This window comes from Macaca mulatta, chromosome 10, assembly GCF_049350105.2.
Source record: "Macaca mulatta isolate MMU2019108-1 chromosome 10, T2T-MMU8v2.0, whole genome shotgun sequence".
Lineage (NCBI taxonomy): Eukaryota > Metazoa > Chordata > Mammalia > Primates > Cercopithecidae > Macaca > Macaca mulatta.
The window spans coordinates 62524349-62538206 of NC_133415.1; the positions used below are offsets into that span (position 1 = coordinate 62524349).

General features: G+C 57.2%; 1 protein-coding gene across 2 annotated transcripts; it reads left to right on the top strand.

The window, feature by feature from the left end:
* The first annotated feature begins 1900 nt into the window (after positions 1-1900).
* NKX2-2 (NK2 homeobox 2) lies at positions 1901-13386 on the top strand. Of its 2 annotated transcripts, none has more exons than XM_001094853.5 (3): positions 1901-2025; positions 10484-11183; positions 12110-13386. In XM_001094853.5, exons 2-3 carry the CDS (start codon positions 10925-10927, stop codon positions 12670-12672), a joined length of 822 nt encoding a protein of 273 aa, XP_001094853.1. In that variant the 5' UTR covers positions 1901-2025; positions 10484-10924; the 3' UTR covers positions 12673-13386. The 2 variants fall into 2 exon arrangements, with proteins under 2 accessions (XP_001094853.1, XP_028683963.1); XM_028828130.2 differs by lacking the exon at positions 1901-2025 and adding an exon at positions 2750-2894.
* The last annotated feature ends 472 nt before the right edge of the window (positions 13387-13858 follow it).

Below are 13858 nucleotides of genomic sequence, written 5' to 3' on the forward strand. Positions count from 1 at the left end.
TTGGAGGTAATGTAAACCCAAAAGCAAACCCTATAGTTTGGTTTTTAACCATAAATAAAGATGTAAAAATCCAAGAAAAAAGAGTGAAAAACAGTATAATTTCCCAAGATCAACCACCACTGCAGGCCTGAGAGTAGCCCCAGGTTTTTCCGCAGTTAACTAAAGCTTTCTAGGAGCTCATCTAAGGCCCAAGAGAGCAAACCCAGAGAGTCACTGTTCCTGCTCAGCACTTCAGGTTAAGAGGTTCATTTTATAGCTCTTTTTGCCTCTATCAAATGGGTCTTCCTCCCTACTCCCAGTCTATGTTGATTCTCCCTCCTCTCCCACCCTCTTTCAACAGCATCATTTTTCCACCCTTAACAGCCACCTAAGGACAGTTATCCAGTGAACACAAACCTGGGGTAACTGGTAATAGTAAAGTCAAATGCTTATGTTTTTCCCTGCAGTAGGGCAACATTTTTCATCTCTTATTTTCCTTGGCCAGAAGAAAGATGTCATTCAGGGAACCCCAGGTGTTTTGAAGATGAAAACGAAGGTAGGGGGTCTGGCTCAGTGCTTATTAACCACAGAGAGAATTTGGTTCACTTCAAGAAATAGTAAAATAATGGCAATGGAGAGACAATGACTCTTAATGAATTCATGTGAGCAAAGTGCGAGGTGACCAGTTTGGGGACATGCAGTCCTGAGGCCGCCTTCTGAAGAAGGAAAGCAAAAAGATTATTTTCTATTAGGACAGAGTATTTACTTCCCTTTCCTGCAGCACCCAGGGCCACTGGATTCCATATTCGAGGCCAGGGCTGCCTCTCCCAGTGCTCTGGCTGCCCTTCAATTTAAATAAAGCAGGTGACATGCGACACTGGAGTCGACCACCGGCCGGAGGCAAGAATAATTTCAGGTGCTCCCTCAGCCAGGTGAACTGCTCCACTTCTCAAAATCCTTCCCTCAGGGCTCAGGAGACCCCACCCTCAAATCCCACCCACCCACAGAGTTGGGCATCTCTAGCTTTCAAACACTACTCTTGCTGTGTCAGACCTAGGTCCCATGAAACGTATCAACCTCCTGGAAAATAAAACAGCCTCCCAGGGGCCTGTAATAAAAGGAAGGCAAGAGCAGGGGAAACAGGAAAGCTAAGGAAATAAACCCCAGAGACTGCCTCTAATCCTGGACAGGTGGCATTTTGGCACAAGCGCACTGAAATCACTTTCCTCCCGGGCTGCCGGGGTGAATCCCTTTCCCGGGAAGACCGACACCCGTCAACCTGGAGAAGAGATCGTGCTGTGGGAGGAGCCTGGAGCCTGGGCGAGAGGTCTGTGACCTCCCGCAAAGTCGTGCTATCGGCCTTGGATCCGCGTATCTAGTGTAAACGCGGTTTCACACATAAATAACGTGCCACATCTGGCCCTTTGGTTTTATGGCGTCTTAGCGACGGAGCAATTTATAGATGGCGACCTTGTTAACCAACAGTCCGGGCTTACCAGGAGCTGCGGAGTCCAAGACACTGTTGGGGACGGAGGAGGGGCGAGGGTCAGGAGAGACCTAGGGTCCTAGATCTCCAGCTCAGAGGGTCGCTGGAGGGAGGGGACCAACCGGCGCGTTTGGGGGAAGTGGGCCAAGGCAGGGGTGGAAGCCCTCTCCCCGCAAAGCCGACCATGTGGCAACTGAAAGAGCCATCGAAGCCCAAGTGTGTTTGCGCTCATACCCAATTTATTACCGCTGAACATATGGCCAATATTTTGACTCACGTCAGTCCGGCAAGGAAAACAAACAGAGCGCGCGCGACGCGGGGGAGCGGCCCCCTCCGCTGGGGCTGCGCTGTGGCCGCGGAGCCGGAGCTGGGAGGGTGGGGCCGCTGGGCCCGGAGCCTGGAGCCAGGAGCCAGGAGCCGGGAGGGGGAGCGCTCGCCGGCCGCGTCGAGCCGCCGCCCGAGCGCCCGCGACTCCGCAGCCGCCCGCGACTCGGAATAAAGAGCGGCCGCGACCTGCGCGCTAGCCCAGCAGAGGCTCCAGCGGCGCAGCCGCGCTCCAGGTGAGCCTCCAGCTCGCGCGCGTTTCCGGTGGACGCGGGATGGGGGTGGCGCAGGGCGCCCGGCGGAGCCCGAGACCCGCAGCCGAGCCCCGCGGTGGCGATGGAGGAAGCCCGGCGTCGCCCTCGCTGCCAGGCGCGGACTGTCTGGTCCTCCTGCCGCAGCCACCCGGCGCGGGAACGCGCTCCGGGCACGGTCCCAGTGGCTTGCCAGCAGAAAGGGGTCTCGGTGCACCGCCGTCGCCGCCGAGCGGCGCCGGGGCTCGGGTTCACGGCGGACCCCGGTTACGCGCCCCTCGCTCTCCCGGGTCCTGACTCGGATCGGTCCCCAAGCTGCGTAGTACGGACGCAGCAGGTGGGCAAGTGCGGGACCTCCGAAGTTCTCCCCGACTTCGCGGATCGCGGCGGGAGTGGGGAGCACTGGAGGACAGGCAGGGCCCGTCTGTAGCGCCTGCAGTCAGGAAAAGTTTTACCTGCTGCCGAGGCCAGGTGCTCCCGCCGCTGCGCACTTTTCAGTGCGGTCAGGGAAAGCAGTACTGTCCCAGGGGCTAGGAAAGTGCGGGGCAGGGGGTTGGAGGAGGAGGGAGGGGCGCGGTCCCCGCGGCGGTCCCCGCCTGCGGTCCCCTGAGCCCCGCCTGGTAGGGCGCGCGGTGGGGGAAGGGCGCAGAGAGAGGGGGGTCCGGGTAGGTGGAGGACTAGATAAAGACGCGCCTTGAAATGCGGCGGGGCTGTCGCCGCAGCTCCGGGAGTAGGAGGCGGAGCGGGCGCGCGGAGCGCCTGGCTAGCTCCCTCCCCATTGCCCGGGGCCGGTTGCGATTCAGCTGGCGGGGCTGCGGTGAGGAAGGGGCGGCGGCTGCACACAAGTCCACCGGGTAAGTAGACCCTGTGCGTCGCGGGGGGCTCGGGATCGGGGATTGAGACAGAGGCAGAAGTCCCGAAGGTAATTTGGAGATGGCGCCCAGTGGAGACACGGGCTTCTCCTCAGCCGAAACTGGGACGTGAGGGGACGGTGGTGATGAGCAGGAGGGCAAGTGGCGGGAGTCGCAAACAGGAGGAGCCGGGGCTGAGGGCCCGCGCAGTGACTGAGGTCTCTGGAGAGAGCGACTGAAGCCTGGAGTTTGGGTGGCGAGTGTCGCCCGGGCCACGCCCGGCGCCGGACAGTTCTCATTTGTGTCAGTAGAGATCGCCAGAGGATCAGAAATGAACCTCGGTGGGGTCCTTGTCTCCGAGGGGCGCCCCCTCCGCCCCAACCTCCTCCCACAATACACACACACACATTACCAGGAGGCCCTTTGGAGCTCCTCTGGCGCCTCCTTGACTTTGGTGGCTCTTGGGGATGGAAGGGGGACGTTGCGTCTAGGGATAAGTTGTGGACCTCTACATTGGAGAGAGAGAGAGAGAGAGCCCGAGGAACCCCCTCTCTGTGCCGGAGGGCCCGAGGGTGCATTTCCCTGTCCTTCCCAGACCCAGCCCCTAGCTAGAGCTAAGAGCGTGCCTTCCCCGCGCCACCGACAACTACTTTTCACATCAGCCTGCCCGACCCAGCTTAAAGTGCTGAATGCTAACCGGTTAGGAGAGCCGCTTGTTTTCCAAAGTCTTGTGGTAATGATTTTGTCACGTGTTAAGAAGTAAATTCAGATAAGAGAGTGCTTTCAGCGCGTGTTTCCTGGAGAAACCCAAATCTCCCTTATTGAAATCGCCCTCATCCGGGGAAGGTCGGGCTTGGCTGAAAGAACGTTCCTGAAGGCAACACTGACGATGCGTAATCTCATTGTAACATATTTAATCATTAGAGCAGCGCGAACGAATAAAGCGAAGGGGTTCGCCCGGGGGGACGTGGTGTTTGGTTCCCCAACAAACCAGTGATAACGGATTGGCTGGGACAGGCTCATTTGGCCCGAGGGGGGCTTAAAGCTATGTTTTTAAAGAAAATATTGGAGGGAGGCCGGTTCCATTTTGTAGAGTGCCCGGAGCCACAGTTCTTGTTCAATTTAACATCCATGAAAGTTAAACGGCTTTCTTCGTCTTTTATTTTATTGGATGCATTTTTAAAGATCTCATTAAAGTGCATTTATCAAAGTCCTAACATATGCCCGCAGGGTCTTATGCCCACACAATGAGACTGATTAATAGAAAGACAAATACTAATTTCTATTACTATTTACATCCTCGGGAGATACTTGCCCCTTTTGTGATGGGAAGGAGGCAGATAATTGGGAAAGTGATGTATATTTTGCCTTGAAAAAGAATAGAGAGAAGGGAGCTCACCTGGATGCCTTCCTCCTGCACCCACAATTAATCGAAGGGATCTCCGGGCTCTAGGTCCCAGGATCAGTTCTTCTCTCAGTGGCATCAATGGGGTTCCTGCCCCTCTGGAGGAAGGGGGTGGGGATTTCCCCTCAGACACAGAATCTGAACTCAGCCTCTGGGTCTAGAGAACTTATCTACCCAACTCCTTTTTAGTTGACTTGGGAAGATTGTCCATCTGGGAGGCATCCACTCATTCTTCCCTTCCTGGGGCAATTTAAAGAGTTAATATAATATGGATCAAAGGGGGAAAAAAAACTCACCTTAGGCTTGAACCCAAAGCTGGCTGAGATTTCCTTTCTTTTCACACTAATGCCCACTTTCTCTTCCACCTGTCCCAATGGCTGTGAGTCTCTCCTGCCAGAGATCTGCGGGGCATGGTCTGGCCTCTCCAAAGTTGCAGGCTCACACAGCTTAAGGCCTCCCCAACCCAGAGACTCCGCTCTGCCATCCCACAGACAGAAGGGAATTCCTATGACCCTGTTTCCTTCTCCGGGGGCAGAAGTTGAGGACAATTGGAGCTGGGACTGATTTTCATTTTCTGGTTAGGAAAAGTCCCAGCACAGGGTAATATTCCCCGATTTCTTTCATCCAGGACGTGAGAACTGACACCTCTGCTTCCTGCAGTCCCTGCTCCCACACTGGAAGGCAAAGCCAAAGTGGGGCTGTTTTGGAGATGCCATCCTTAAGGTGAACGTCTTTATCGCCACACTCAGGGACCAGATTGGGTGACATTTTCCTTCCCCATTGATTTCAAGTGCATGCCACGCTCTGAGTCTCCAACCCAAGATAAAATAAACCTTCCCCCTCCGACAAAACCTTTGTGTCCGCGCCGTTAATCCTTGCTGGAGCAGGAAGGTGCAACGCGCTTTGTTTCCGGAGTGAATGAAGACAAACGCTTGCACCTTGGCGCTAACCAGACAATAAACTAATCCACTTGAAGGTTGTTATCTGAGATGGGATGTGCGAGGGCCTGAGAGCTCAGCCACATACTGTACCAGGAAAGGAGTTTCTTTTCAACCCTTTTTCATTCCAAAAAAAAAAAAAAAAAAAGACGAAGAAATGAAATGAAGTCAAACAAATTAGTGTTTCCAAATAAAGGGAAGAGACCTTGTGTGTTTAATGATTGGAAGCGGTTTTGTGGGTGGGGAGTGTGAGGGGTGCTGCCTAGGGCTGCTGAAGCTTTGGGCTCCTCAAGGTCGCCCCCTCTTTAGAGCAGGCCCCAAGACCCCATCCCCCACCTCCGAAGACTTTTTCTGCCCTTAACTCCCCTGGAGGACAGGGGCCAGGTACCGGCACTGCAAGCTTTCACCACCGGCTTGAACAGGGAAGGATGCGAACAGAGCGCCGCCTCCCAAGAGGTGCCTAGAACAGAAATGCGGGGAGGGTCGAATGCCGTCCACGGAGCCCACTTCTTCCACAGGCAGAAGAAAGGCTCCCCTCCGTGGGGTGTGCAGAGGCCTCGCCTGCTCTCTCCTGTATCTTCCTTTCTTGTCTGGTTTGCTGTTGTTTAGAGCGCACCCCCCTCCCCAACAGGGGGCGTAAAGCTGAGGCATGGGAGGGCAGCAGTCGGGAACGCAGGGTGCCTCTGGGCGGCCCCCGTGCCCTGGAGCGCAGAAAAGGCGCTCGTGTTTGAGATACCTGGGAAAGTAAACAGGTAAACACTGGGCCGACTTAGAGGGCCACTTGTCCTGGAGTGGGGCCACTTAGCCTGTGTACATTCGCCTCCCCTCCCGGGCCTCCGGCGATTGTTCAGCCTCCCCGCGCCTGCTCCAGACGCCTGAGCCCGAACTCAATTTGTTGCGGAACCCAGAGCAGCAGAGCGAGAGAGGCTTTCCTCTAGGGTCCAGGGGCACAGGTTCTCTTCCTCCCCTCTCTTGCCTTTCTCCCGGGCCTAGGACTCCCAATGCATCCGTTCTCAATCTAGGAAGAATGAATAGAGTTAGAGATGTGTACGGAACCTGGAGCCCCAATGCAGATAATAAAGATGGAGTTGGAGGATCCAGTTTTTCAGGTGACCCCAGCAGGGGTGTGCGGTGTTCAGGACGCTAAGGAGACGCCAAGCAAATCTCCTCCGGCCCGGGGCAAGCTGGGTTCAGAACTTCCAGCACCCGCCTCAACTTCCTCCCCAAGCACGCAGCAGAACGAGGCATCTTGCAGAGTACCTACCAGGTCTCCAGACCACAGCAGCTGAGCCCAAAGCTCAAACCCAAACTTGACGGATTGGAGGACATTGAACTCGCTTGGGTGCAAGATGGTACCTGGAAAGAATTTACTAAAGAATGCAGAGTGGGGGAGACGAGAGGTCATCCAAGTGGAGCTGAAACTGGTGCAGGCAGACGCTGACAGGGTGGGGGTGGTGGGCCGTTACTGAAGAACTCTTCGGAGGGTGAAGCGAGTGGGGCAGGGCCTCTCAGCCTTAGGAGTGTGCGGGATCGCAGGGAACCGAAGCTCCCGGGCTCTAAAAGGCCGAGCTGTGGTACTCGCGGGGAAGCCTCTTGGGGAGTCCTCAGGATGCAATCACCTGTTTAACTGGGGCAGAAAAGGTGCTTTTGGCCCCTGGCCCCTAGGCCCTTTGGGCTCAAGCCGGGCCCAAGAAATTGAGGAGACATTGGACTGCGTTCTGGGTACCGGACTTGCCCTGGCCGCCAGCTGGGTCTGCGCAGGCCTCCCGGCGTCCACAGGCCGCTCCTGGGGGACTTGCATTTTATGATCTTCCACTAACAAGCCCAGTTTCTCCCCTCCAATTACGGGCCTCCCAGCGGTCTCCCTGCGCCTTTTCAATTGCAAATGTTAACGCTCTGGAAACGGACGCTGGACCCACACGGGCGAAAAAGTGATGGGGAAATGGAGTCTCGAGGTCCCGGGAGAGGCTGAGTGCTGTGGACCCGGCAGCACCGATCGCGGAGGAGGCAAGGCCGAAGCTCTCTCCAGTTCTCTCCCTCCCTGCCCAACTGCCCCAGGCCAGGGGAAAGAAAAACTGGAAGAGTCGCTGGGGTGAGAGTGTAGGAGGGGCCGGCGGCCTGCAAGGGCAGGGGAAGAGGGCGTCTCCGGTGCTCCGGCAAGAGGACACCTCAAGCTGAGACCCAGAAGGATTCGGCTGGTCATTGAGGCTAAGGGGCAAGCGCAAGGGCAAACCCGGCCTTTGAGAACTGGGCTGAGGGCCTCCTTCTCTAGGCGCCTATGGCGGCACCCCTTCCCCATGATTAATTCCAGGAGCCAGGGTTCCCCTAGGAAAGCAATCCTCTCTCAGGTGCTCTGGGGACCTTGCAGGCTCGCACGGGTGAGGGGAGGAGACTTGATCAGTAGCAGCGGTGCCGATTTAGATCCTGGGAAGAAAGGCCCACTATGCTGGGGCAGGGGGAGAGAAGTTGGGAACTACATGCAACTTCAGCGAGGTGGCTCCCAGCTGAAGAAATGAACACGCTTTGGGAGGCCTCTGCGGGCACTCCCCCGCCTAAGATGGCTCTGGGGATATGCGAGAAACGACACTTGCTGCCAAAGACCCCTTTGCCACCCGACCCAAGAATTTGCCTGGCCCAACCAGGCCCTATTCTGGGCCCCCATCCTGGTGGCTGCCCTGGTCCCCAAGAGAGCCTCCACCCCCTTAGGACTGAGGAATAAGAGGAGGAACAAAAGGAGGGTCTTTGCTGCAACGCTTGGGATGAGAAACTTTTTTTCTCACCAGTTATTTATTTAGCAACTGAGTAACAATAGCAGTGGCAGGCCCACCCCCGCCCCTGGATCCAAACTCGGCGCTTCCCGACTCCTGGAGAACCAACTTCCCTCCTCCGACGGGGCAGAGCGACGAGCTCCCACGTGAAAGGGGCGGGTGGGAAGGCCTGAGAAAGACAGAGATGGAAAGCGAGAAAAAAAAAAAAAAAAAGCACGAAAAGTAATAGGTTCGAGGAACACGCATCAGTTTCTAATTCTTCCAGGAGAAAAAAAGGGGGTAAGGAGGGGGAGAAAGGAGAAAAGAAAAAGTAGGAGGAGAAAGAGGAATCGGGGAGCGTCGACATGAAGGGGTTTCCTTAATATTGTGGACGGATTCAGAAATGAATGAAGAGATAGTCCATTGAAAAGGGTTGAATGCCATGACAACTAGGAACAACCTTAGATTTATTCCAAACAGTTAGGACACATTGAAAGAGAGCGTCAATCATGTATTATTTCGCCACTGAAATAAATGCAAAAACCGAGCTGGGACAAAGGCTTCCAACGGGAGCGGGACATTTGTCTACATTTCGCTCATTGTCCGCAGCTTAGCAATCGGTTTGTATTTGTGTTTGCCCGGGTCCGACCACCCAGGACGTGCCGACGAGGGGCTCGCTCTAACCTGGGCCATTGTCACCCACGTCACATACTGGGGACGAGGCAGCGAGGGCTGCAGAAAGCCGCCGAGCGGCTAAGGGAGAGGTGCCCTCACCCGGCGCTGGCAACCCGGGGGCAGCCGGGGCGCGGCGGCGGCTGCGGCAGCTGCGCCCAAGGAGGACTCGGCGCCCGCGCGCTCAGCTCGACCCGAGCCCAGGCAGTCCAGGTTGTGGGAAGACTAGACCTGGACCCCGCAGGGGCGGCCTTCTGTGCTCCTCCCCGCCCCCAGACAAAGCTCCTTCCTGACACTCGTCTGGGGCGAACGAGCATCAGGTAGCCATTCTACCTCCCTGCACCCCCCCCAAAAAAATTTTTAACCTTGAGTGCGGCGTGGTCTTTTCCAACCCCAGCGCCGAGGAGGAGGTGCAAGTCCCGGGAAAGTTCAGTTCCCAGAGCGGAGAGTGGTTGGAAACTTCACACTAACCTGACTTAACCTGGAAACGTGGAGCGCGTACTCCGAACGCGCTCAGGGCATCCAAAAGGAGACCACATTAAAGAACTCGCGTGGGAGAAGAAAACGGGGGAGAAAACGCAGCATCGTCGGGCCACCCAGCAACCCCCCCTCCCCCGCAGCTTTCTGGGTCCTCACCCAGGCTGGAGACACAACCCCCACCCCCACCTCCGCAATCCCGCCCAGCCGCCTTCCCGCTGCTCCACCTCTAGCCGGAGGCTGGAGAGGGAGGGGACCGGAGAGGGAGGGATAATAGAGGGCAGGAAAGAGCAGGGCCGTCTGCCCTTTCCTCCACCCGGGGAAAGAGGCCCGCAGAGCCCAGAGGCAGCGGGGCCAGGGTCCGACCCCAGCCGAAGTTAGAGCTCCTCACTCTTACCCCGCCCTCCCCGGGACCGCCCGCAAAGCAGAAAGTGAACTGCGCGTCCTCCTTGGCCGCAAAGAGGTGGAGGCGGGGGGTTAGGGGTGGGAGGTAGGGGGAGGCGGAGTGAAGGAAATAAATGAGTCTTTAGCAAATAAAGGGCGGCTGGAAGGGGGCGGGTCGCTTGATGGTGGCTCTGGCCCGCCCGGAGCGGAGCTCTCTCCTGGGTTTCGGGCTCTCTCGCGGTTAACTGGAATCAATTACTTGCCTTGTCATTTCTAGCACTCATCCTTAAGCCTCAACCAAAATATTGACCTAGGAGGCTTACAGAAGTTGGGCTCTTGCCATTTGAACCGGATCTTGTTTAGGGAACCACCAGCGATGGAAAGGAGAGATTTCCGCAGCTCGGCCTTCGCCCCCTCCCCCTTTTCCAAAGGAGCCACAAATCGCCAATTTTCCGGCTTGCTGGGGGTGGGTGCGCGGGGGCGGGGAGGTAGGAACCGGTGAATGTTAAAGAGGATTTTTCCCTCCTCCTGGTTTCTGTTTTGTTTTCTCTCCTCCTCCTCCCCACCCCCACCTTTTTTAAGATTCAATTTGTTAAAACGGCCCTTTCAAGTGTGTGGACTCGCGAGCGACGCGGTGGCCCTTTGTATGTAAATACTGGGTTTTTAAAAAAAAAAAAAAAAAAGGCTCGCCCCGTCTTTGCAATTAATTGACACGTTACACCTCTCATCTTGCTCTAGAGGGCCTTTGGCTGGGAGCGCGGAGCTCCCCAAAACCCACAATTTCACATCTGCAAATACTGTCTTCATCCACTTGACTCCCAAGACCCGCCCACACGTGGCCAACCTTTGCGTTTTTAATGTCTCTTCCCCCTTTTTTCCACCCTTCTCCCGCTCCCTCTCTCCCTCCCCCTCCCTCCCTCTTTCTTTCCCTCCCTCCCTCTCTTTCTCCCCCTCTCCCCCCCTCCCCAGGTTCGTGAGTGGAGCCCAGCCTTATATGGACTGATCGCTCGGGCAATGGCCCATTTTTTCCTCGCCACCAGCCGCCACCGCGCGCCGAGCGGCCGCCTGAGCCCAAGCTGACGCCGCCTTGGCACCCCTCCTGGAGTTACAAACTAAGGCCGGGGCCCGCGGCGCTCGGCGCGCAGGCCGCCCGGCTCCCTGCGTCCATTTCCGAGTGCTTTCAAAGAAGACAGAGGCACTGGGTTGGGCTTCATTTTTTCCCTCCCCATCCCCAGTTTCTTTCTCTTTTTAAAAATAATAATTATCCCAATAATTAAAGCCAATTCCCCCCTCCCCTCCCCCAGTCCCTCCCCCCAGCTCCCCCCTCCCCCGCCCGCCGGGGCTGGGGAGCGCCACGAATTGACCAAGTGAAGCTACAACTTTGCGACATAAATTTTGGGGTCTGGAACCATGTCGCTGACCAACACAAAGACGGGGTTTTCGGTCAAGGACATCTTAGACCTGCCGGACACCAACGATGAGGAGGGCTCTGTGGCCGAAGGGCCGGAGGAAGAGAACGAGGGGCCCGAGCCAGCCAAGAGGGCCGGGCCGCTGGGGCAGGGCGCCCTGGACGCGGTGCAGAGCCTGCCCCTGAAGAACCCCTTCTACGACAGCAGCGACAACCCGTACACGCGCTGGCTGGCCAGCACCGAGGGCCTCCAGTACTCCCGTAAGTAGCAAAACTTGGCTGCCGAGGCCGTGGTCCCCTCCATTCCTGCGGCCGCAGCCTGGGCTGGACGCTGGGAGTGAAAAGGGAAGGAGCCATGTAAGCCCAGACCCCCTCACCCGGATTCCTAGAAAGATTTTAAACACTTGTATAGGATGTCCTCTGCCCTCCTCTTCAAGCCCCCTTAGTTCCGGGAAAGAACTTGGTCTCCAAAATTTATTTTCAACGCGAGAAATTAAGGAGAAAGAGGGAGAAGGGCTATACCTCCCAGGGGCTGGTATGTGATGTCAACCGGGACTGATGGCTCCAGCCGCAGCCCCCGGACTCCGGCCGCTGGGAGGGACTGGCCTGGCGCCCTGGAGGTAGTCAGCGAGCCTCGTCCGGGTACGGGTGGAGGGTGGGGAGGCTTTGGGTGGCCCGGGTATAAATAGCTCACCCTGCCCCCTGCGCGATCATAGAGGACGCTTTGTGCGGTGCAGGGGGTGTCTAGAAGGCCCGAAAGCAGAAACGAAAGCCCCCAAAAACCTGCCTTAAATGACCAAGCCGATCAATGCTGGGATTGTGGGGGTTTTCTTTTAAAAATCTGCCCACGTCTCTCCGGAGAGGAAACCGCTTAAGGGGGCCGGAGCCCTTAACCCGCGATGATCTTCAGTGCGCCACTCCCCCCAAAATTCTTACCCACGCTATGTGAGCCCCTTGAAACGCGAGCCCCTAGGCCCCACTCCTGCGAATTTCCCTCTTTACCCTGGGAGGCCTCGACGTCCTCGTGAGGCGTAGAGCAAGGCAGGGGTCACGGCAAAGGCAGCGGGGCTGGGCTGCCAGGCGCGGAGGTCCAGTGTCGCACGAAGGATTCAGGGTGCTCCGAGTCTGGTGCAGGCTGCGCGCGGCCTCCAGACGCCTGACGCGCTTCTCTCTCCCCCTCCCCCCAGTGCACGGTCTGGCGGCAGGCGCGCCCCCTCAGGACTCAAGCTCCAAGTCCCCGGAGCCCTCGGCCGACGAGTCACCGGACAATGACAAGGAGACCCCGGGCGGCGGGGGGGACGCTGGCAAGAAGCGGAAGCGGCGGGTGCTTTTCTCCAAGGCGCAGACCTACGAGCTGGAGCGGCGCTTTCGGCAGCAGCGGTACCTGTCGGCGCCGGAGCGCGAGCACCTGGCCAGCCTCATTCGCCTCACGCCCACGCAGGTCAAGATCTGGTTCCAGAACCACCGCTACAAGATGAAGCGCGCCCGGGCCGAGAAAGGTATGGAGGTGACGCCCCTGCCCTCGCCGCGCCGGGTGGCTGTGCCCGTCTTGGTCAGGGACGGCAAACCGTGCCACGCGCTCAAAGCCCAGGACCTGGCAGCCGCCACCTTCCAGGCGGGCATTCCCTTTTCGGCCTACAGCGCGCAGTCGCTGCAGCACATGCAGTACAACGCCCAGTACAGCTCGGCCAGCACCCCCCAGTACCCGACAGCACACCCCCTGGTCCAGGCCCAGCAGTGGACTTGGTGAGCGCCGCCCCAACGAGACTCGCGGCCCCAGGCCCAGGCCCCACCCTGGCGGCGGTGGCGGCGAGGAGGCCTCGGTCCTTATGGTGGTTATTACTATTATTATAATTATTATTATGGAGTCGAGTTGACTCTCGGCTCCATTAGGGAGGCATCGGGAGGTTGCCTGCGTCTCCTTGGAGTGGCAGATTCCATCCACCCAGTTCTGCCCATGCCTCTCCTTCTGAACCTTTGGAGAGGGCCGAACTCTACGCCGTGTTTACAGAATGTTTGCGCAGCTTCGCTTCTTTGCCTCTCCCCGGGGGGACCAAACCGTCCCAGCGTTAATGTCGTCACTTGAAAAAGAGAAAACGACCGACTCCCCACCCCTGCTTTCGTGAATTTTGTAAAATATGTTTGTGTGAGTAGCGACATTGTCAGCCGTCTTCTAAAGCAAGTGGAGAACACTTTAAAAATATAGAGAATTTCTTCCTTTTTTAAAAAAATAAGAAAATGCTAAATATTTATGGCCATGTAAACGTTCTGACAACTGGTGGCAGATTTCGCTTTTCGTTGTAAATATCGGTGGTGATTGTTGCCAAAATGACCTTCAGGATGGGCCTGTTTCCCTTCTGGGTCCAACTCCTTTCTTTGTGGTTTGTTTGGTTTTGGTTACGTTTGCGTTTTCCCCTGCTTTCTTCCTTTCTCTTTTTATTTTATTGTGCAAACATTTCTCAAATATGGAAAAGAAAACCCTGTAGGCAGGGAGCCCCCTGCCCTGTCCTCCGGGCCTTGAGCCCTGAACTAGGAGCTCAGCTATTCGGCGCGGTTCCCCAAGAGCGCCGGGCGCAGAAAGCTTTCGATTTTTTAAATAAGAATTTTAATAAAAATCCTGTGTTTAAAAAAGAAAAAAAGAAAAAAGCCCTGCCCTCCCATTTGTCTGACTTTGTCGCCCTGCGCCGGGCCGGAGGCCTGGGGCTGGGAACCAGGCCTGGCCGCCCGCGGGGCTCCCACGGGCGGTTCCTCTCGGGTGGGGAGGCCGGGGCACAGGGGCCCTGGGGCGGGCGGGGCTCCCGGTGCAGACCCCTCCGACCACAGGCTGCACCCGGCGCCTAGGGTTGAGGCGGGGACGGGAACGCTCGGCTTCCGGCCTGCGAGCGGTCAGCCCGAAGCCCAGGGTCGCCCACCCTCTCCCCGGCCTCTCCCCTGGT

Excerpts from the sequence above, each read along its gene's own strand:
- NKX2-2 (XM_001094853.5), top strand. The coding sequence starts at position 10,925 with ATGTCGCTGACCAACACAAAGACGGGGTTTTCGGTCAAGGACATCTTA. Across the intron at positions 11,184-12,109 it reads CGAGGGCCTCCAGTACTCCC|TGCACGGTCTGGCGGCAGGC; the intron begins GTAAGTAGCAAA and ends CCCTCCCCCCAG.